This window comes from Sus scrofa, chromosome 13, assembly GCF_054392235.1.
Source record: "Sus scrofa isolate SSC_HxYL_T2T_F1_AM1 chromosome 13, Sscrofa_HxYL_maternal_Yorkshire_Landrace_v2.0, whole genome shotgun sequence".
Taxonomy (NCBI): Eukaryota; Metazoa; Chordata; class Mammalia; order Artiodactyla; family Suidae; genus Sus; species Sus scrofa.
In genome coordinates this window covers 114,820,382-114,840,885 of record NC_139395.1, presented here as the reverse complement: position 1 = coordinate 114,840,885, position 20,504 = coordinate 114,820,382, and the positions used below count along the sequence as shown (strand labels likewise).

General features: G+C 37.6%; 2 protein-coding genes, 2 non-coding genes and 1 pseudogene across 15 annotated transcripts in view; 2 read left to right on the top strand and 3 right to left on the bottom strand.

Annotated features, from left to right (window-relative positions):
- The window catches only part of SMC4 (structural maintenance of chromosomes 4), a 39,004-nt gene extending 26,155 nt beyond the window's left edge, over positions 1–12,849 (bottom strand). The window contains exons 1-8 of one of the 3 annotated variants that reach the window (XM_021069729.2): positions 12,756–12,849; positions 11,489–11,632; positions 11,273–11,353; positions 10,428–10,606; positions 9,783–9,974; positions 8,079–8,255; positions 694–858; positions 303–430 (exon numbers count right to left, since the gene is read on the bottom strand). In XM_021069729.2, coding sequence (XP_020925388.1) covers positions 303–430; positions 694–858; positions 8,079–8,255; positions 9,783–9,974; positions 10,428–10,606; positions 11,273–11,353; positions 11,489–11,627 — 1,061 coding nt within the window. In that variant the 5' untranslated portion in view covers positions 11,628–11,632; positions 12,756–12,849. The remainder of the gene's footprint in view (positions 1–302; positions 431–693; positions 859–8,078; positions 8,256–9,782; positions 9,975–10,427; positions 10,607–11,272; positions 11,354–11,488; positions 11,633–12,755) is intronic. The other 2 variants (XM_005669952.4, XM_013982169.3) reach the window with 2 other exon arrangements.
- MIR16-1 (microRNA mir-16-1) lies at positions 7,710–7,786 on the bottom strand. The gene has a single exon (NR_035366.1). It is a non-coding gene; the product is annotated as a microRNA mir-16-1 (primary transcript).
- Positions 7,846–7,943, bottom strand: MIR15B (microRNA mir-15b). The gene has a single exon (NR_031533.2). It is a non-coding gene; the product is annotated as a microRNA mir-15b (primary transcript).
- A 277-nt stretch (positions 12,850–13,126) lies between the features above and the next one.
- LOC146397562 (MHC class I polypeptide-related sequence B-like) lies at positions 13,127–19,707 on the top strand (annotated as a pseudogene).
- The window catches only part of IFT80 (intraflagellar transport 80), a 134,865-nt gene continuing 127,611 nt past the window's right edge, over positions 13,251–20,504 (top strand). For all 10 annotated transcript variants that reach the window (XR_014824242.1, XR_014824240.1, XR_014824243.1 and 7 more), the window contains exon 1: positions 13,251–13,371. The gene's annotated coding sequence lies outside the window, so the exon portion shown is untranslated. The remainder of the gene's footprint in view (positions 13,372–20,504) is intronic.

Genomic DNA, 20,504 nt, shown 5'->3' with positions numbered 1-20,504 from the left:
CTAGAATTAGGAACAAAAGAGGTTCCATATGAACAAAATCACACCTGTTATATGAATTAAAAGAATGCATACATTTTGAAATTACCGAGAATAATAATATTTGTGAGCCCACTTCTCAGTTTAAAGTAGGATACTTAAAAGTCAACTTCAATACTATACAGTAAGTAATCCTAATTTAATAAATTCATCACATAAAACAATTTTTATTATTTTTTCACTTTAGTCTTCACATTTCTCTAGCACAGGAAAAGAGAACGGATTAGACTTAATGCCAGAAACTAATGTAAAAATTAAATACTTACATATAATACTGACACACATGATTCTTTTTTCTAAATATTTCATTTTCCAAGGTAAGAAATTCAATGGCTATGTTTTTTTCTCCTTCTAAGGCATCCTTTTCCTTTTCTACCATCTTGACTCTGTTTAACTACAAAAATTAAAAGTGTAGAGATTGTGCATATGAAGTGTATTTGAACAATCTGAATTTAAAATATAACATTAGATAAACACACAAATTACATTAAGAAAACCATGTTCATCTGAAATGCCAATAAGAAAAACATAAAATTTAATCTAAAATAGTAAAACACTGCTTGAATAATTATGATCTACTGTAACTTGAATTATCTGGCTCAGCAAAATTTGTTAATAAACATTCTGGTTTACATCAAACGTCTACAGAAGATTCACCTTCTCTCCTCTGTGTTCATTTAATATTTCAACTCTCCGACACAAGACTTTAATAGGTTCATTTAGTCGTCCAGAACCAATTATATCTTCTAAATATTCAAGCATACCCTCATCATGTTCAGTCTGGCCTTTTGGTTTCATCATAGCAATCTGCTCAACTTCACCCTTTAAAAAAAGTCATATTTTACACTCATTGTATATAGCAACATCAATCTTAGTTAAGAATTAAACAGTCAATTAACAAACCCAACAGTTATAAAGAAGTAAATAGTATAAATCAGTTGCTTAAAGAGACTTAAGATACAAATAAAAATGTTCTCTCTGATATTCTTAAGAGTTCTACTTTTACATAAGGACTTAAGAAATGTGTATTTGTGCTCCCTTACATAAACTCCTATAACACCAACCTACCCATACACACAGGGCCAAAGGAAGAATCCTCATTTAGAATGTTCATTCAACATAAATAAAATGACTAGTTTTATTTAATTAAAAAAAATTTAGCAAAAAATTTAATTAAGCAAAATTTAGCAAGCTATTAATATAATCTATAATTCAACTGTAACATTTTCAACTATTAATAACATAATTAGAGCTCCTAATCTAAAACAGAATTTTCAAAAAGACCCTTCATGGTTAAACTATAATAGGAATCCTGTCACAAGGTAGTATTATTAAGATTTCTCCATAAACCTGGTATCATGAGTTCCCTAACAAGTTCTGGGCTTCATAAGAATGTTTCAAACTTAATGTTCTAACTTTCTAGAAATAAGACTATTAAATGAAAAAAGAAATATTACTAGCTCTTCTGGTAATAATAGAAGAAATTCAACTGAAAATGAAAGGTCCTGACAAACACTGTAAAACTTTTGCCTGCAAGCATTTTAAAAACAATTTATGAATTATAATTAAAATCATAGATTAACATTATAAATTTGTATTTATGCAGTTGATATTACAAAGAGAAAAGAAGGAAAAAAAATCCACAATCTGTAACCTTCAAGGTTGACTGCCAGATAGCCATATAGTTTGATGAAGAAAATTTTGTCTGAATATGCTCAGGCAAAATGCTATTTTACTTCAGACAAGTAACCTGCTTGTACTCTATATTATAATAACAGAAAAAAAGGGACAGGCAAGTAGAAAAAAACATACCTACCCCTTTATTTCTGCAAAATAGCAAAGGTTGAAAAAAAATTTTTTTAATTTCATATTAAAAGCATACACATTTATCAGTTTAAATATCTACAATATTTGTTTATGAATAAATTTTATTTTTATTTATTTTTGCTTTTTAGGGACACACCCATAGCATATGGAGGTTCCCAGGCTAGGGGTCAAATTGGAGCTGTAGCCGCTGGCCTACGCCAGAGCCACAGCAATGCCAGATCTGAGCTGGGTCTGCGACCTACACCGCAGATCATGGCAATGCTGGATCCTTAACCCACTGAGTGAGGCCAGGGATCAAACCCACAACCTCATGGTTCCTAGTCAGATTCGTTTCTGCTGAGCCATGATGGGAACTCCTGTTTATGAATGAACTTTAAAAACTGGCAGTATGACTTGCTAATGACAAACTGTCATATTTACTAAAAGTCTCAACATAATTATGTAAAGTAAAATAACTTAAAGACAGGATAAAACAGCTCATTTTAAAATCTACTCATTAAAAGGAATACTTTTTAACATTTTCAAACATCACTTTTCTGTACTTGCACAATGGCATGAACATAAAACACAAAGTGAAATGCTACCCAAATAAGCTATTCTTTTTAAGATCTTCTCTGTAACTTTGGGTATGCATGAATTATTGTTTTATCTCTGTAACTTTGGGTATGCATGAATTATTGCTTTAACAAATATTTAAAATATGTATTTATTTGTATATAATATATTTATTCTGCTTTCAATTATCAGTTCTTTCCAAATGTTCTTGGCAAAGCTTTAAGTTTTAGAAAGGATTTAAGCCTGAGGAACGTCCAACACTTTGGATCACAACAGGAGAGACTCTAGCCATTAAAGAAGCCAATATTCTTACTCAGCTTTACCTAAATAGGGCTAATCAAGAGCAACATAACTGACATTCTGGGCCAAGTACTCTGTTGTGGGGAACTATACTGGGCATCACAGGATGTTTAATAGTATCTCTGACCTATACCCACTAGATGCCAGCAGCATCAAGGTTCCCTTCTGCTCTAATAGCCCAAACTGTCTTCAGACAATGCTAAATGTCCTGATAGTGGGGATGCAAAACTACTCCCAGCTGAGAATCACTGATCTGGAGGTAGTCCGTTTAACTCTTTTGTGTCAGTGTTTTTTATCCAAATATTTGACACTGATATTCTAATATTCTATCCTAATTCGATCTGAATCACTGAACACCTATTTTAAGATAAATGAAAAACTATGCCAAGAGAACTTGCATGTCTTGAGTCAAACTGCCATAAGGTATAGTGCAAGTATACATTTTTCAGACAACCAAAAGTTATGAGTTAAGTGTAATACTTATGGCTACACAGCTATGATTTCCTTTCAATCAACAAGACTGCCCAGTAGAAAAAACATTTTAAAGCGAAAGGACATTTATGAATCAATATAGTTTGATCTCAAGTCCCATATAATATTCAGTTTTAGATTTTTATATGGTATTGACTTAAAAAACCTGATTATCAGATTAACATTATTGAATCAACAAGTTATTAGAACACATCACTTGACTCTTAGGACTGCTGTGGTATTTCAATGACAACCTGGGACCTTTCTTGTGGTTCTGTTCCTTGATGTTCTCTGCCTGCCTTATCACTTGCTACTAGGAGCGTTCTTCATTCTTTTTCCATTTTGTGTCATTTTATAAGTAATCTGTGGGTTGACAGTCTGTGCCTAGAGGGCAACTCATATTTTTCAGAAAACGTATCCCATGTGAAATCATAAAATGTAGTTTTAAACTAGGGATATAAGCTCAATAAATTTCAGAAATAATTTTTAAGCATCAACATGAATTTAATGTCACCCTTCACTCAAAGCTCCAAATCATAAATATAGAAGCATGATGAGACAAAAAAATGTTTTACGTTGCTATAACGGCAGCATCTGAAGCTGGCAAAGTTTGATAGGCACCCACACTGTTTGTTACCTGTATTTTCTATAGCTTAAGTATACTAAACAAGATTTTAAATAATTTTTTTCACTCTTTACTACAGACTTTCTGTATTTTAAATTATATTCACACTACATCAGGGACATTAATCAACTGTGGGAAAATATCTATGGTTTTTAGGAGTTAATAAAAAAAAATACCAACATATTTCAAGAGGATATTTACAATATCCAAGGCCTAAATTTTAACTTATTGAAGTGGATGGCAAACCAGGGTATTATGATTCATTTACAGCATTCTTCAATATCTAACTTACAGAAATACAGCTTAAAGGTCTAAGAAGTATGAATAGGTATGACGTTTCCTTATGTTTATTGGAACAGAAACCAAATTTTAGCAGGCAGGAACCACAGGAAGCTCAAGTACAAAGCTATAATAAAATGTTTCTTTCTTAATAAGGCCTGAAGGATTCTTAAGGTAAATATGGGTGTTTGCATCAAAATGAAATGGTCCAGAATTACTAGGCTTTGAATTTTTATTTTGCCTTGTTAATATTTTGATTTTCTCCATTTTCCCACTACACTGTAAGTTATTCTTCTTCTAATAAATTTTATTCTAATTTGCTCTTTGGGAACTAGCAGAGGCCAAGAAACCAAATGACCAAGATTATCTATCTAAAATGTATAAAGGGAGTTCTTGTTGTGGCTCAGCAGTAAAGAACCTGACCAGTATCCATGAAGACACAGGTTCGATCCCTGGCCTCACTCAGTGGATTAAGGATGCAGCACTGTTGTGAGTTGTGGTGTAGGTCACAGACATGGCTTTGATCTGGCACTGCTATGGCTATGGTGTAAGCTAGTGGCTACCGCTCCAATTTGACCCCTGGCCTGGGAACTTCCATATGCTGCAGGTTCGGCCCTAAAAAGCAAAAAATAAAAACATAAAAAAAGAAAGGACAGTGTTTCTGCAGGTGGATTGCTTGATAGCTATTCTGCATACATAAGGGTAGCTTCCTATTTTCTTTCACAGTTGAGGCTATTAAATAAGACACTTTTGGATAATTAAAATGTTACTGATAAAGCAAAAAAAGTTCTTTTGATATAGAACAGACTTTTTTCTACAGGCTAAAAGAATAGAACCCAGTGAAGTTTGTATGTTACGCTCAGGCTTAGGAGAATTATATTGGAAAGAAAAAGGAAGAGATAAATGGGTAACAACCCAGATCTAGGTTAATCCAATCTCCAAATTACTAATCATTACGAAAAAAAACCTTGTTCTTGTTTTAAGTTTTAGTTTAGATTTTACAATATGAAGACAAAAGGGCATTTATAAAGTCAAATACTTTGACAAGATTAAAATTACATTAATAGTTGTAGCTTTTTAGGAGTTTACAAAAACACCCCAGAGACAGCAATCATTAACACAACTTTGAACTACAATAAAGCATTAAGATTATCATTCTTCTAAACCTGAATGGAACAAATGGACCTAAGCCAATTAAATCTAATTTATAAGTCAGAGCTACCATGAAATGCTACACAGAGCTAATAAAACCCTACTTGTTTACACCAACAGTTGTAACAATGAAAAAAGGCTCCCAAACAAGGTATATATAAATCAGGAAATATACAGACACAAAAAAACACAATGGTGTATTATAACATAATCTAACACCTTTTCAAGGCATGTTTAGTGTCTTTAAGGACAAGAAACAGAATTCAACCATCTTTGTATCATTTATAACATCTCAGCATAGTGACTCATTAGGAATTCATTTAAATGGTCAACTGATGAAATTTTAAATGATTTCAAATACTAAAAACGCCTACTTGAAGAACCTACTAAACACTAACACACACACATACACATATATATGCTGTAAAAAAGTTTACCCTTTCAGACTTTTAACATTTAGTGCTTTTTAATCTTAAAGATTTGGGGAGGGGGGGTTCTTTTAGGGCCACACCTCAGGATATGGAGGTTCCCAGGCTAGGGGGTCTAATCTGAGCTGTAGTCACTGGCCTGCGCCAGAGCCACAGCAATACCAGATCTGAGCCGCAACTGCAACCTACACCACAGCTCACGGCAACGGTGGATCCTTAACCCACTGAGCGAGGCCAGGGATCGAACCCACAACCTCCTGGTTCCTAGTCGGATTTGTTTCCAGTGTGCCATGGTGGGAATTGCTAAAGATAAATTTTTACTTTAGGTAAATTTAGATTACTTAGGCTGTTAAGCACTATGAAATAGCCTATACATTTTATTTTAAGTAATCACTTATGTCTTAGATCATAATATTATGGTATCTCCAAGTTCCCAGCCTCCCAGACTACAGCCAGTTAAGACAAAAGTTATTTAGTGGGAAATAAGATAACAAAAACTGCATTCTTACTTACCTTCAAATGCTTTAAATCTCTAGTAGAGGAATCTAAGATTTTGATAAGGAACTAATAAATAAAAATCCATAGAAACCACTGCCACTTTCCCTCAAACTTTTGAATTAGAACATCACCAGTTCTACCTAGTCCAATCCCTGTTTCTCTTCTTCCTAACTTGTGAGTTCCTAAGGTTCTTATCTATAAATTTAATCAAATGGAATTGAATTTAACTTGGGAAGTTTATCTTGGTATTAAAAATAACTTAAACAATGTAACTGTTAACATAAAAAGGTTGAGATTATTATGAAGATAAATTTAATATAAAGTTGACAATTTAAAAATTACTCATTTACTTTTTTTGTGAAGTTGTTGCTTTATTTAGGTTCCTGTTATTGAACGATGTACAGAAAGACTGACCAGGAAAAAAATCACCCTTATTAAGGGTTAAAAATGCAGTCTTCCTTTATTTTGATGAGTCTATGAACAGACGTAAAATTTTGACTATTCCTAGGTGACAGTAAATAAATAGCAAGTAATAAACAAAAGATAAACACAAGTATAGACTCCTACAAAACAGTACCATTATCAAATTTAGTATTATAAAGGGGCATAACTTTTTCATCTATTTAACTAACCAAATCAAACCCCAGAATCCAAAGAGTCCAAAAACCAGTTAAATTCACTTACAACACATAGTTTTGATTCCACATTTATGTAGAATCAAATCTTGTTTAGAAATATATCTGCTGATGACTTCCCAACAGCCATTTTAAAATAAGCTAGGGTTATGGAAGTATTACAAGTGCATTAGTAACAAAAAATAAACTCACCCCAGAATAATATGTCTTTACTTCATACACACACCATGTATGTCTAAAAGTAATATTTTCTTTTAAAAAAATTGTTGGAGAATAAAAACTAAAATGGAAATGGGGGCCAACATTTTATATAAGTTTCTTACTGGGAATACTCAATTGTACTAATAAAATTCTTAGAAAAAGAAAAATAGCCTCAAGTCAAAAAGGAATTTTAGTATGTCTGGCAAAGTTATGTTTTACACTAAAAACTTTTGAAAGGTAAGACATAGATAAGGGGTTTTCTTATCAAGCAATGCCGGTAGAATATATTTCAACTCAATAAAGAATACAGGGTTTCTAATATAAATCAGTTTAACACCAGGCATTTAATTTTATACCCCTTTAAAAAGACTCTGAGTTGTGATACTTAAGAATGAAATATCAGTTACTTTCTCATCTTCCAATAGTAGTGGTTCAACTAGGCCATTTGAACCAAAACAAAGGACCTGAATGAGCTTTTAGTTGACCATTCTAAGTGTTAAAAATACAAAAGATAAATTAGTTAGGTTTTCAGGTTAAATTTGTCAAACACCAAGTATATGAGGTTTTTTTCTTTGAGTATACATTAGTAGAGACTATGAATAAGAAGTACAGGAAAAGGACTATTGCAAGATAACACATCTCATTTAAAATGTTATCTTAAAAGGAAAATTCAAACAGAAATGATAGTTGCTATATCCCTGTCACGCTAAAGCAGCACAATAATATTGGTGTTTAATATTTATTTTACTACGCCAATATTTACGTGCTGCTAGAGCGGAACAAGTATGTCAGTCCATCTAAACAGAAAATTAACACATGATGATGAAAATAGTTTTGAATGAATTTCCTTAAATTTCTAGAGCAGCAAATAATGATTCGCATCTTGATTGTAGTATGTAAACCATGATGTGCTGCTACAGTACTTTAAGGCCTCAAAAATACAGGATACATCCAAAAGGGAAAAACTCCTTAAACTTTACGGGGTGTGCAGGGAAGAGGGCAGGGGGAGAAACAAAAAACCCTACAAAAACAAGGACGAGAGAACCTCTAATGTTTCTTTAATAAACTTACCTGCAAGATTAAAAATCTATTATGGTCCAAGTCAATTCCATGGCTTCGAAGAAGATTTCCAACATCCTTAAATGTCTTCTTCTTCCCACTTATGTGATAAACAGAAGTATTATCTCTATAGGCTGTTCTGGATACATAGAAGTTACTGTTAGGAACAACTTCATAATCATTCCCTTCCTGTTTTGAGGAAAAACAAAACCAGAAAACAATTGTTGGTATTAAATCAGGTTTGCTTCAAATTTCACTCACTTCACATTGAAATCAATTTTATGGATTAAAAACATCAATGAACATGCACATAAACTGATAATAGCTCTCAGAAACACTCTTCTTAGCAAAGAAAATAGGAAAGAATAGAAACAATTTTCCAATTTTTAAAAATCCTTTCTTCATAGTCCACAAAAACCCAAAATAACCAACCAAACAAAAAAGAAAACACACCATCTTTAAGCTTAAAAACATATTTGAGCAAAAAACTGATGAAGGGGGACAAGAATTTCACCATATCCAAAACAAACTCACCCAAATTAAACCATGTTGACAGATTACTAGTTCATAAAAAAAAAAAAAAAGGCTGCAAGAGATGATTCAAGGAAAAAGGAAAGTAGTGGGTGATACAGCTTAGTTTTTTTTTTTTTTTTTGATGAAGACTATGCAATTAATTGTATGTAAAAAGAACTGCAACGAGGTGACAACCACGCAGGGTTTTTTTTTTTTTTAAATTAAATTTTTAAAAAAATGAAGTGCAAGTCTGCTTTAATATTAAAACTCACTTTCCTTTAAAAGTTGTATCATTTTGAAATAATGGCTTGTAAAATTTACACAAATCAAATGTAATTAATAGGCTATGGAATCAAATCTCATTTGCTGACAATCTATTTTCCAACCGAAACTGTACAATAAAAAAGCACTAAGAAACAAAATACATACCTCCATGTAAATTTAATTAAAGCTCTTTGTATTAAAATTAAAAAAAAACCCCAAATAAGACCTAGAGGCCAAATCATATCCTCATTTCACTATATAGTTGTCTACATTTTTAGGTACCAGTCATTTTGAACTATTCGTTTCCAAAGTTAACTATTAAATAGAAAAGGAAAAAAACAATACCAATGGAGCCATGTAAATAATCTAAACAGACATTTTACCCATAGTTGTCTCCTTTTCTAGAAAACAAACATGTTAGCTTATCCTTCCCGTTTTAAAAGGGTAGTTTACTTCAAACTGAAGCAAAGCTCTTTCATGTCACATATACACAGAACTACTAATAACATTAAATTTAATGTGAACTGAAGGGATGGAGGTGGTAAAATGAGTCAACTGTTAACATTTTCAAGTTTAGGTAATTTAATTAAAAGCAATAAGAAGATTACTCTAAAAACGAATACAAAATTTATAGTAACAATATCTATTTGGTACTCAGGACTAAAACTGCTCAATGTTTTATTCCAAAAAGGTAAGCAATATTATGAGCTACTTATGATTCATTTCTCTGGCTAAACATTTTAATATTTTAAGTTTAACGGCCACCAGAACCACTCCTCAAAAAGAAAATAGGGCCAAGGAGATAACACGACCAATATTGGCTTTCTTTAACCATATATTAACTTTTACAAGCCAATTTAACACAAAAATAATAAAATGTGCAATGTATTGAAATCCTTTGTGTTCCTTGAAGCTGCAAAAAACTAAAAAGCCCCTTACCTTATCAATTATCTTTTGAAAATGAACTTCTACAGTACAACTCTGAATATCCTTGTGTTCATCAGAATTGTGTATTAGTACTGAGAGTTTTTTAGATCTGATTTTTTGTGCTCTATAGCCAAACACAAAAAGCATTGAATCAATAACATTGGATTTGCCACTGCCATTTGGACCAATAATACAGGAAAAGCGCTGCATAAAAAGAACAGAAAAAAAAGTTAAAGGTCACCCTAATACTACTGATTTTAATTTGAATTTTTTTTTTCAATTTGCAGCAAAACTACAAACGTTTAAAAGTTTTCACTGCTAAAAGATAGCAGTTTTCATACATCATGTTCTCCTCTATTACAAGCTTCAACACCTTAAAACAAGACATCCTAATTCTAACTCAGATTTTTTAAAATTCACTTTTATAAAGAGAAACTACTGCTTTGGAACAAACCCCCCTCTGATTCTATACAGTGAGGAGAATTTTATAAACAGGTACCAAAGGTAACCAGATAAGCAAAGGCTAATTTCAGTTCTTAAAGCACAGGAAAACAAAAGGTCTGTATCAATCAGGATAAATATAACAGTTATGAAATTGAAACATTTTGTAATAAAAGACCCATTACCTCACAAAAGTTATTTTAAAAGGTCAAATACCTTATGAAAAGGTCCTAGAATTTTTTCCCCAGCATAGGATTTGAAGTTCTGGTTTACAATATGAGTTATCATAAGCCGAGGAGCTCCAGCTTCATTGGTCATTGCTGGAGGCGGCGGCGGAGGGATGCTACTCAAAATCTCTTCTAAACTTCTATTATCAATTTCCTCACTTGGAGTCTCTAAGTAAGTTAAAAGAAAGGGAAGGCAAAGGAAAAAAAGCCTCCATTAGTGTAATTAGTTCGGAGGACTACTGCCTGCTATCTCTGGAGAGATATTATTTATGAAACCTAGGAATCTCTATTTTCACTCAATATAGCATTATCCTAAACTCACAGGGAATGAGAATCTTTCGGGTAAAAAAAAATCTTAAAAGAAATGCCACCAGTCACAAAATTCTATAGAAATATAACTCTTAGGAGTCAAAACACTATATCATAAAGCAAATCTGGAGAAACCACAACCACTTACTTGATAGCCTGCTCCTTGCCTAAACAAGTAGTAAAATCCTATGGCTCTAGAGCCAACTCTCTACATCTCTGAGCACCTGAAGCCTTAACTTTGGACACGCAAGAGCTCAAGCGACATTGTCACAAGGGTTTCATAATGTCACCCAATTCCTGGACTCACAAAAACTACAGTAGTTTCGAGCAAATTATCATCTTCTCTTTAAACACAATTTAAGACCACGGAGGTGAAGTTAGGGTCAAGCAACTTTTCATCATAGTAACATACAGTCACGCCGCCTCCGTCTGAAAGAAAGTCCACTGACTACTGGCTAATAGTGTCGATTTCCGCGGAAACAGAAGACAATAAACAGAAATTAAGAATTGAAGCTGTTTACTCGCCTCCATCCCCCTCCAGGACCGTTACACCGAAACTGCATAGTCTAATCTGTGAAACTCGCCAGACCGCTTTCTTCAGTGGGTCTACGGAACCGACACGAGATGTTCGCACCGCAACCCCGAAGCCCCTCTTGCCCGCGCCCCAAGACACCAGACAGTCCTGGGTTGGGCGCGGACACACCCGGATCCCCCATGCGCTTTCCCGCGGTTGCTACTCACCTGCGGTGGCAGGCGCCCGGCTCTCCGAGCAGCCGGGCGGCGACTCCGGCTGCGCGTCGCTGCTGGTGCGGTCCGGGGACTGCGGCGGCCCTTCCTCTCTGCGCCGGGCAGTGGAGGGCTGGGTGCCCTTACGGGGCATGGTCGCTGGGGCCGAGAAAGAGCCGGCGGCAAGTCAGCCCGCGAGCCGCAGGACCTTGAGGGTCCATTCTCCGCTGGCCCGGCGGTGGGATGGGCCCAGCCTCCACCCCACCCAACCCGGGGAAAATTCCGTCCATCTATTTCCGAAAGCCCCGTTTAAAAACCCTGCTCAACGCCAGCGGGTCCTCGAGAAAGAAGGCACAAAACCCCTCGAGGTGCCAAGAAGGCGGGATCCGTTTTCCTAAGTCCAAAGCAAGTGGGAAAACTTAGACGTGCTTGGGGAATCAAGCTTAGTTCTTTTTATTTTCTAAAGTTCCCTTCCCATCCCCCCGACGAAGGTAAGGGTATAAGAATATTCTAACGTAATTTCTAAACGAAGTAAACTGGCGTTTACCGACATGCCCACGCTCCCGGGGCTAGGAATACAAGCGCACACACTTTGAGAGCGAAGAGTTCGTATTAACTTTAGGCTTGAGGGGCTCTCAACTTCCGAGAGCAGCGAAGAACCGGCTGCTCGCCGCCCACTATCCTCTCCTCGCCATTTAGCTCTAGGAGCCCTTGACCGCCCGCGGGCTTTGAGGTGTCCTCACGACTGCCCGATAGGGACCAGTGGATGGGGTCGACCCCCGCGATTTTCAAATCGGAGGCCGGCAGTGCCGGCTCCGGTTCAAATCACCTTGGGGCAGCAGGGGTTTGTACCTCCGGTGTCCGCGGCAGACTCCCGCTAGGCAATAAACCAGGAAAGGTCACCAGTAAGGGCTCAGATCGGGTAATCAGTCCCTTGGGAGAAGAGAGAGAGAGGCAGGGGGCCGGGGCAAGGGGAAACCCTACAGTCCGATCGGGACCAAGTTTTCTGAGAAGAAGTCCACGAAGCTTAAGCCCCCGATCCCTCGCGTCCCCTGAGCGACGCCCAAGTAGCTCAAAGAAGTGGCGCCCAGAAGAAGCGCGCGGGAGCCCCGAATGCTGAGGAGAGGCTGAGGGGGGAGGGGTGACAGCGAGAGAAACCTCCCGGCGGCAGCCTCAGCCTAGACTTCGGCCGCTCCAGCTCAAGGCCTTTTCTTCCCAGGTGCCGGCAGACGGGGCAGGAAGTAAGAGTGTGACAACTCTACCAGGAAAAGAGGTACTTTACCTGCGGGACAGTCCACTCAGACCAAGGCTGGAAACGGTTGTATAACCCCCCCGCGTCTACTGGTGTTTCGGCTCCGGGTCCTTCACTCGAAAATGGCGCCTAAAATACAAACTCGAACGGAAATTCGTTACAAATGCGCGCAATGCTTTCTGGGACCCACTAATTTGAAAAAACTGCGGCGATTATGGTCGCCATCTTCATGTCGTTTACACGCATGCGCGAAATGCTGGCGGGACCCTGGCGGCAGAGGACATTTCTAAGTGAAAAAGAAAAGCGAAGCAATGTTTTCCTTGGGCCTATGGACAACAACATTCATATAAAATATATTTTTAAAAAGTTTTGGGAGTTTTGAATAAGAGGAAGAAAACAGAATGGGACCCCGCCCACAGCTAAACAACGGGCACAGAAGCCCAATAACGCTCCTTAACAAGAGGGCGGGCTCGCTAGGGGCGGGGTCTCGGGCCCGCTCGGGTGACGCGGCGGGAAGTATCGCGGGAAGAGGGAGTTCGCTCTGCTCTCAGAAGTCGCTATGGTGACGAAGAGATCCGAGGCTTCTTGGTAACTGGTAGCACCCCTGTGAGAGCGATCGCCACTGCTTTCCTGGAACTTACTTAAGGTAAATCTCTATCTCTGGACGAAGTGAGGAAAGAGTTTAGAGGTTGTGGCCATTACTGGACCCACTTTTCCTGCTTTTAGGGTGTTTGCAGCTTGGAGCATCAGTTATTTTCCATCTCCCTGGAGCACTGGGGCTCTGGACGTAGCTCTTGGGATGCAGAGGAAGCCCTAAGTCTTTGGAGAGAGTAGGGGGACAACAAGGAGAAGACCTCGATTGGTGAATGATCTTGTAGTAAATAGCAAAATAAGGATTTCGAGTTATTAGTATTAGGTCGTTAGCGTCACTAGCGAAAGAGGGTTTCTGGCTTTTAAAATTATTTGGCTGAAAGACTCCGTAATAGAAGAAACGATTTGCTCGTATCATATGTTTATGAAAAAATTATCGATCAGCAAATATTAAGTAGCTTTGTACACGTTGCACTGTGTCAGGCATAAGAAAGATTATCAAGGTAGTATTTCTGTTCCCAGAGAATTTAGTTTTGTTAGTGAGTTTTTAACCTGGAGTTTATGGATCTGGTGGTAGGCGATTGTTCATACCACCTCTCCTCCACTCTCCATCTCCAACCCCTTGCCCCTTTAGCTGTGTACAGAATTATGTCTGCTTGTGAATTTTTCTGAGGAGTTTCCCAGAACTTTTATCAAATTCTCAAACACGATCCTAATCCCCCAAATGTTAACCACTGGTTGATTTGACTACCTCCAATAAGCATTTGTTCAGCAGCTCTAAAGTACTTGACATGGAGAACTGGGAACTCTTTTATTCCCCCTTTTAGCTTTTTAATACTTGGTGCCTGACATACTAAACCCCCAATAAATCCTCTTTATGCATGAATTTAAATTGTCATTCTAAGTAAGTATGTATGACCCTTGCCCTGAGGAGCATATTCAGGTTCAGTGATTCCCAAGAAGACATGTAGAGGCCACTGCCCACAAGTGTAAGAATTTGTTGAAGAGGGGAGACTGGTGTGGTTTGAGTAAGTATTGACTCCTTATTGTAATATACCTTTATATTTGAAGTTGAAAAAAATTGTTTTCGAAGGACAAACTACAGACAGTAAACTCAATGAAAAAAAATTTTGACCCGTAGGTGTGCGAGGAAAATGTAGTAATTCTCTTTGAAAGCATCTGGAATCTTTTGGATTTTTGAAGTCTGTAAAACATAACTAACCCTGAGTTGGAGAGATATTAACCAAGAGAAATGCAAAGACTAGACCAAATTGGGTAGTGTATTTGGGAGACAGCACAGTGGAGTAGAAAGATGTAAGAGATAACAGAATCCCAAATCTCATGTTTTTTTGTCTACATACTTAGACAATTTATCAATTTATCAGTCCCTCTGAGAGTATTTATTATAAAATCAGCATATAATACCTACCTCATAGAATTGTTTATGATTGTCTATCCCACACACTATATTCATTTGATATTGCTGTGTTTTACCATTGATTTTATCAGGGTATGTGCTAAGGATGAATAATGGGTATGTCAAGTTAGAAGAAGGTTAGCTTACGAAGGGTCTTCAAGCCAGATCAAGGATGTTACATATGATACATTTTTAGAATATTAGAAAAAATTTGAGCTTAGGAATGACTTAATAAAAAAAATTAACTATTTATGTGAAATGTGTTAAGAAACTGAGATCAGGCATGGCTGAGATTATTACCGTACATGGAATTGTACTTACTTCCGTGTGGGAAGTTAAAAGTGCCTATGCAGTGGAATGGAAAAAAATCTGAATATATTTGCAGGGGAAAATCTGTAGCTTTTGTAGCTTTTAATGGTTAAGAGTCTGAGCCAGACTAAAAGTCAGTCAGATTCTATCTATTCTTTATGAATCCCTGGATTAGTGATGAGGGGATAAGAAGAAAGATGTCACAAATAAATCCTAGTCTTGCTGCCTTTGTTATTGCTATAAGTAATGATAGGTCTTAGTGACTAATGAGTAAGAAATGTAATTTCAATAAACCAATAAAGTGACCAATAGCTTTAGATTTAGTTGAATCTAACCGTGCTCCACTCAGAATGAATATTTTTAAACAAGTTTAGACTAGTGTCTGTAATGTAGGAAAGACATTCATAGCAAACAGTTATAGTGGAGCTTAAATATGGAGTGACAGTAGGACACTCAGAATAAGTGAAGAAGTGATTTGAGAAGAGAATAGAGTCAATAAGAAATAAAGACTTGATTGATCTCTGCCAGTACTTTGGATAAAAAGAAGCTGGTCCAATTGGGAGGGACTAGGTTACAGTCTTGGAAGGTATAACCAAGTCTCATCTTTCTGGTCCCAAATCATCTGCTAAAAACCATTATCTATAATTTAAGGCAAAGAAGAGAATCCTTACTTTTTTGTGTTCAAAAAATTGTACCCTATAGGGAGAAATAAGAATGAGTTTAAAGGGAAAAATTGGAATATAATTAAAATTAACTTTTGCAGGGTTTTTTTTTGTTTTTTTTTTTGTTTTTTTTTTTTTTGTTTTTTGTCTTTTGTCTTTTTAGGGCTGCACCGCAGCTTATGGAGGTTCCCAGGCTAGGGGTCTAATCAGAGCTACAGCTGCTGGCTACGCAACAGCCGTAGCAACCCAGGATTCAAGCCACATCTGCGATCTATACCACAGCTCACGGCAACGCCGGATCCTTAACCCACTGAGCGAGATCAGGGATCAAACCTGCAACCTCATGTTCCTAGTCAGATTCGTTTTTGCTGCGCCACGATGGGAACTCCAACATTTGCAATTTTTGAAATGCATAGTTAAATTTTATCATCATTATAGCAACATGAGCTTTTTTGTCTGCCTTCTAATGTGGTTGCAGCATTTCACAAAGTCTGAAATTAGATTTGTGGGTAAATGTTTAAAAATATTAACCAAGTTTATAATTAATTATAAATATTTGGATTAATTAGATATTAAAAATAAGTCAAAATGAATAACAAAGATGAATTTATGTAAGTAGTGTATAAGTACTTAGAGAATATTGTTCAAGATGAATAAATTGGATATAGACACAGCCTCTTGATATTATAAGCCCCCTAGTACATGAGTCTTGTTGAAACTCTCACCTACCTAACATAGAAAAAAGTGGGAAGTGAGGAAATGAAGCAGTTTTAAGGGATAGACTGTTTTGAAAAATGTCGTTTTTATTCATATAGGTTGAGATTAGGAAAGATATATCCAGTGGGCAGTAGAGGCAGGGAATATAGTTCAAGAGAGAAGATAAGGTGAGATAGAGTTACAAGAATAGTTGAAACACTAAAATTAAAAATTTAAGGTTGTGAATAGAGAGAGGATAGCACCAGAGAATGTCCATTCTTAGACTCTAGGAAGAGGAAGTAGTTATAGTAATGTCTTAGGTGGGACCCTGTAGATTAAACTGACAGAAAACCCTGTTTAAATTGTCTTGAGGATGGAGTTTCTGTTGTGACTCAGCAGAAATGAATCTGACTACTTTCCATGAGGATGCTGGTTCGATTCCTGGCCTCACTCAGTGGGTTAAGAATCTGGTACTGTCGTGAGGTGTGGTGTAGGTTGCAGACATGTTTGCTGTGGCTGTGGTATATAGGCTGGCAGCTGCAGCTCCGATTCGACCCCTAGCCTGGGAACCTCCATATGCCATGGGTGTGGCACTAAAATAAATAAATAAATACATAAATTGTCCTGAGGAAAAAAAATTATCTTTCATAACCACAAAGTTAGGTGAGTTACTGGATTCATTGTTCAAACGAAGACACCAGGATTTTGTTTCTTTCTTTGCTCTGTTTTGCATTCCCTTGTCTTATTCTCAGGCTTCTCATAGTGGCCTCTGGCACCACCAGGCTTTCCCCTTGCTGTGGTAAGATAGCTGTAGTAACTCCAGCCTCAGATCGCCTAAAATTAGAGACCTAGGGGTAAGGAGAGTCTTTCCCTCCCATCTTTTAGTAGAATAAAAGTTTCTATTGGAATGCTCTAGTTGACTTAAGTCTGAGTCTCATGCTGGCTCTGTTCAAGCCTTATGGTCTAAGAGTGAGGAAGTGGGTGTTACAAGGAGATATTCTTTGTAGCTAGGAAAAGAGTGAATATATGCAGGGTGACAAAAATGCCAATTTTCACTGCATATTTATTATTTATTAAGTTCTTACTGTGTTTTAGGCATTCCACTGGACATTTGTAAGATGTCTTTTTAAAAATCTCTTATGGGAACCTCCATTTGCCGTGGGTACAGCCTTAAAAAAAAGGCAAAAAAAAAAAAATCTCATGTCTACTTTATCTCATTTAATCATCATAACCAACCTGTGAAGTAGGTATCATTAACCTTATTTTATGAAAGTAAGAAAACAAAGTATAGTATTTGAAAGATGACTACATGAGAGTTTCAATAAGAAGGGGGTAAATTCCAGTAGTGCAAAGAAAACAAGAATGATGATCTTATGAAAAAAATAACATTAGTTGTTTCACACCCATGGCATATGGAAGTTCCAGGTTAGGGGTCAAATGGGAGAAGCAGCTGCTGGCCTATGCCACAGCCACAGCAATGCCAGATCCGAGCCAGTCTGTGACCTACACCACTGCTCACATCAACATGGGATCCTTAACCTACCGAGCGAAGCCAGGGACCAAACCCGCGTCCTCATGGATGCTAGTCAGGTGCGTTAGCCGCTGAGCCACGACAGGAACTCCTTAAGTAGAATTCTTAATTCTATTTTCTTGGTACTAATTCTGTTCCACTTTATAAACATATATATCTGGAATATGCGTGCTTAATCTATGATGAATATTTAAATGTCTCATTTTTGATAATACTATATAGAGTTCTGTGATAAACAGGATTGAGTAATTTATATATGTATCTTGGTGTATTTATATGTATGTGACAAAGTAGGAATTCTCCCCAGGATAGATTCCTTATATAATACTTCCTTGGAATTGGTAGCTTCAAAGTCTAAATATGGCACAAATATGTCCAGTTGGCAAGGCCTAGGTAATTTGCCTGGTGTCCTAGCTATAAGGAGGGCTAGAGGGGAAATAATCTGTTTTTCATTTATAAGGTGGGAAATTCTCCAAAGTAAAAAAGGTAGTCAAAGTATTGTTGGTGGTGGGAACAAAAGGATGGTGCAGGGAATGTAGGAGCAAACAAAATAGACAAACATTCTGAGGATTCCAGAATGGTACTTGGCAGTACCAGTATCCTCGTGGTGGAACCAATTCCGAAAGATGGTTGTGCCAGTGTCTGCATTCCCAGAAGGAACTCCAGTTGCCTCCTGCCTCTCCGGGAGGCTCTCTAAGATCAACAGGACTCCATAGTCTTTGTTATAACCTCATAGTTATCCCAGGGTGCATCTGCATAATTGAGATTTTTTTTTGCTGAGACACTTGGATGGTCAGGCCTTCCTGCACTCTGACTGTGAGAGAGGTGGGCAGAGCCCCAGGGGCTGTGATCAGAAGTCCTGGGAGCTGAGATGTGAGACACAGAGTCCAAAGATGTGACAGAGAATAGGAAGGACCTCAGAAAATTTCTAGCAGGGATCGTGGCCCTGCAGTGGGAGAAGAGAAGCTTGCATTCTCTCCAGGAGATTCAGGACTGTGGGATCCAAGAAGATATTGCAGGGGCTTCAAGCATTTCTGCTGCAATGGGGAGCTCTTCCTCTCCTGTCATCCAAAGAAAGACCCAGGGATGGACAGTGCCCCAATGCTTGGCTTAGACCTCAGCTGTGAAAATAGAGAAGTCCTAGGAGATAGATGGCTTTCAAAGCAAGGATTACTGGGCCTATGTGCAGGGAGAGCTTTGTGGAAGACTGCAGAGATATTGGAGTCCTGATGGACTTCATGGAGAGAACAGTGCCACCAGTAATGAATGTAAGTAGCCAGGCCTTGGAGGGCATGGTCACTCTGACATGCAAGGCTTTTAGCTTCTCTCCCTAGAGTATCTGACTGTTGTGGGTTCAAGATGAGGAACCCCTGAGCCAGGAGGTCCAGAAGTCTGGGAGTGTCCTGCCTGTGGGGATTGGGACCTACCAGACCTGGGTGCCTATAAGGATTCCCGAGGTAGAGGAACAGAGGGCTGTTGATGCAGGAGCGTTGATGGCCCACCATTCTGGGTGTTGCTGCTGTGGCTCTTATCTTTATTATCATACTTTGTGTCCTTTGGTACAAGAAGCTGTGGAGCTGTGGAGAGCCCAGAGCCCATTAGCCCACGAGACCCTGCTCAGCACCAGCCACTCCAGCAGACTGTAGTGGCCTCATACAACTGGGATTTTGGTCTCTGTTGTCAGACCATGGGTCCATTGATTCAACAGAGAGAGCAGCCAAAAGGCCTGAATTTAATTCTCTTATGATACCTCAGTTTCCTTATTTATGAAATGGGAAAGGTAGTATTTATTTCCACTTATGGTTGGGATGATTAAAGTATAAAATAATGTATGAGGTGCTTGCAACTATACTTTTATTTTATATTATTATATATTACATGGATAATAATTATAACCAATAAGCTTTATCTGTAAGTTTCCCTGTTGTGGCTTCTCCTGAGGAGTCTAATAGCAGAATTTTAGCACCTTGAGGCTCTCTTTATCCCTGTCACACTCATACATGCATTACTTCATGTCTACCATTTATGCATAATTACACTGTATAAATTTTAAATGCTCTTTAAAAAACAATAGATAAAAATTCTACCCTCATGGAGCTTACATTTTTGAAAGGGGAAACGCATGTAAAAGAGTATGACAGATAGCCTTAAATAGGGTACACAGGGAAGCTCTATTGAGAAAATGACTTTGGGGCAAAGATATAAAGGAAGGAAGAAAGGAGTAAGGGATCTCGAGTCAGGGATTCTGGGCAGAAAGCCTGGGTACAAAGGCCCTGAGGCAGGAGCATACTTAGAATGTAAGAAGAAAAACATTGAGACTAGTGTAGCCAGAGCAGTTTAAGAAAAAAGAGAGGAAATAGGAGATGAGGTCAGAGAAATGATGGGTATATCAGTGCTCTCCAGATAAAGAGTTGATGTTGAAGTCTTTAGCCTTAAGGCTAGAAACTCAAGCAAAATTCTGTGTTATAGTCTGGCAGCAGAATTCCACCTTCTTTGGGAAATCATGGTCTTTGCTCTTAAGATCTTCAACTGATGGGACAAGTCCCATCCAGTTTAGGCAGGATAATCTGCTT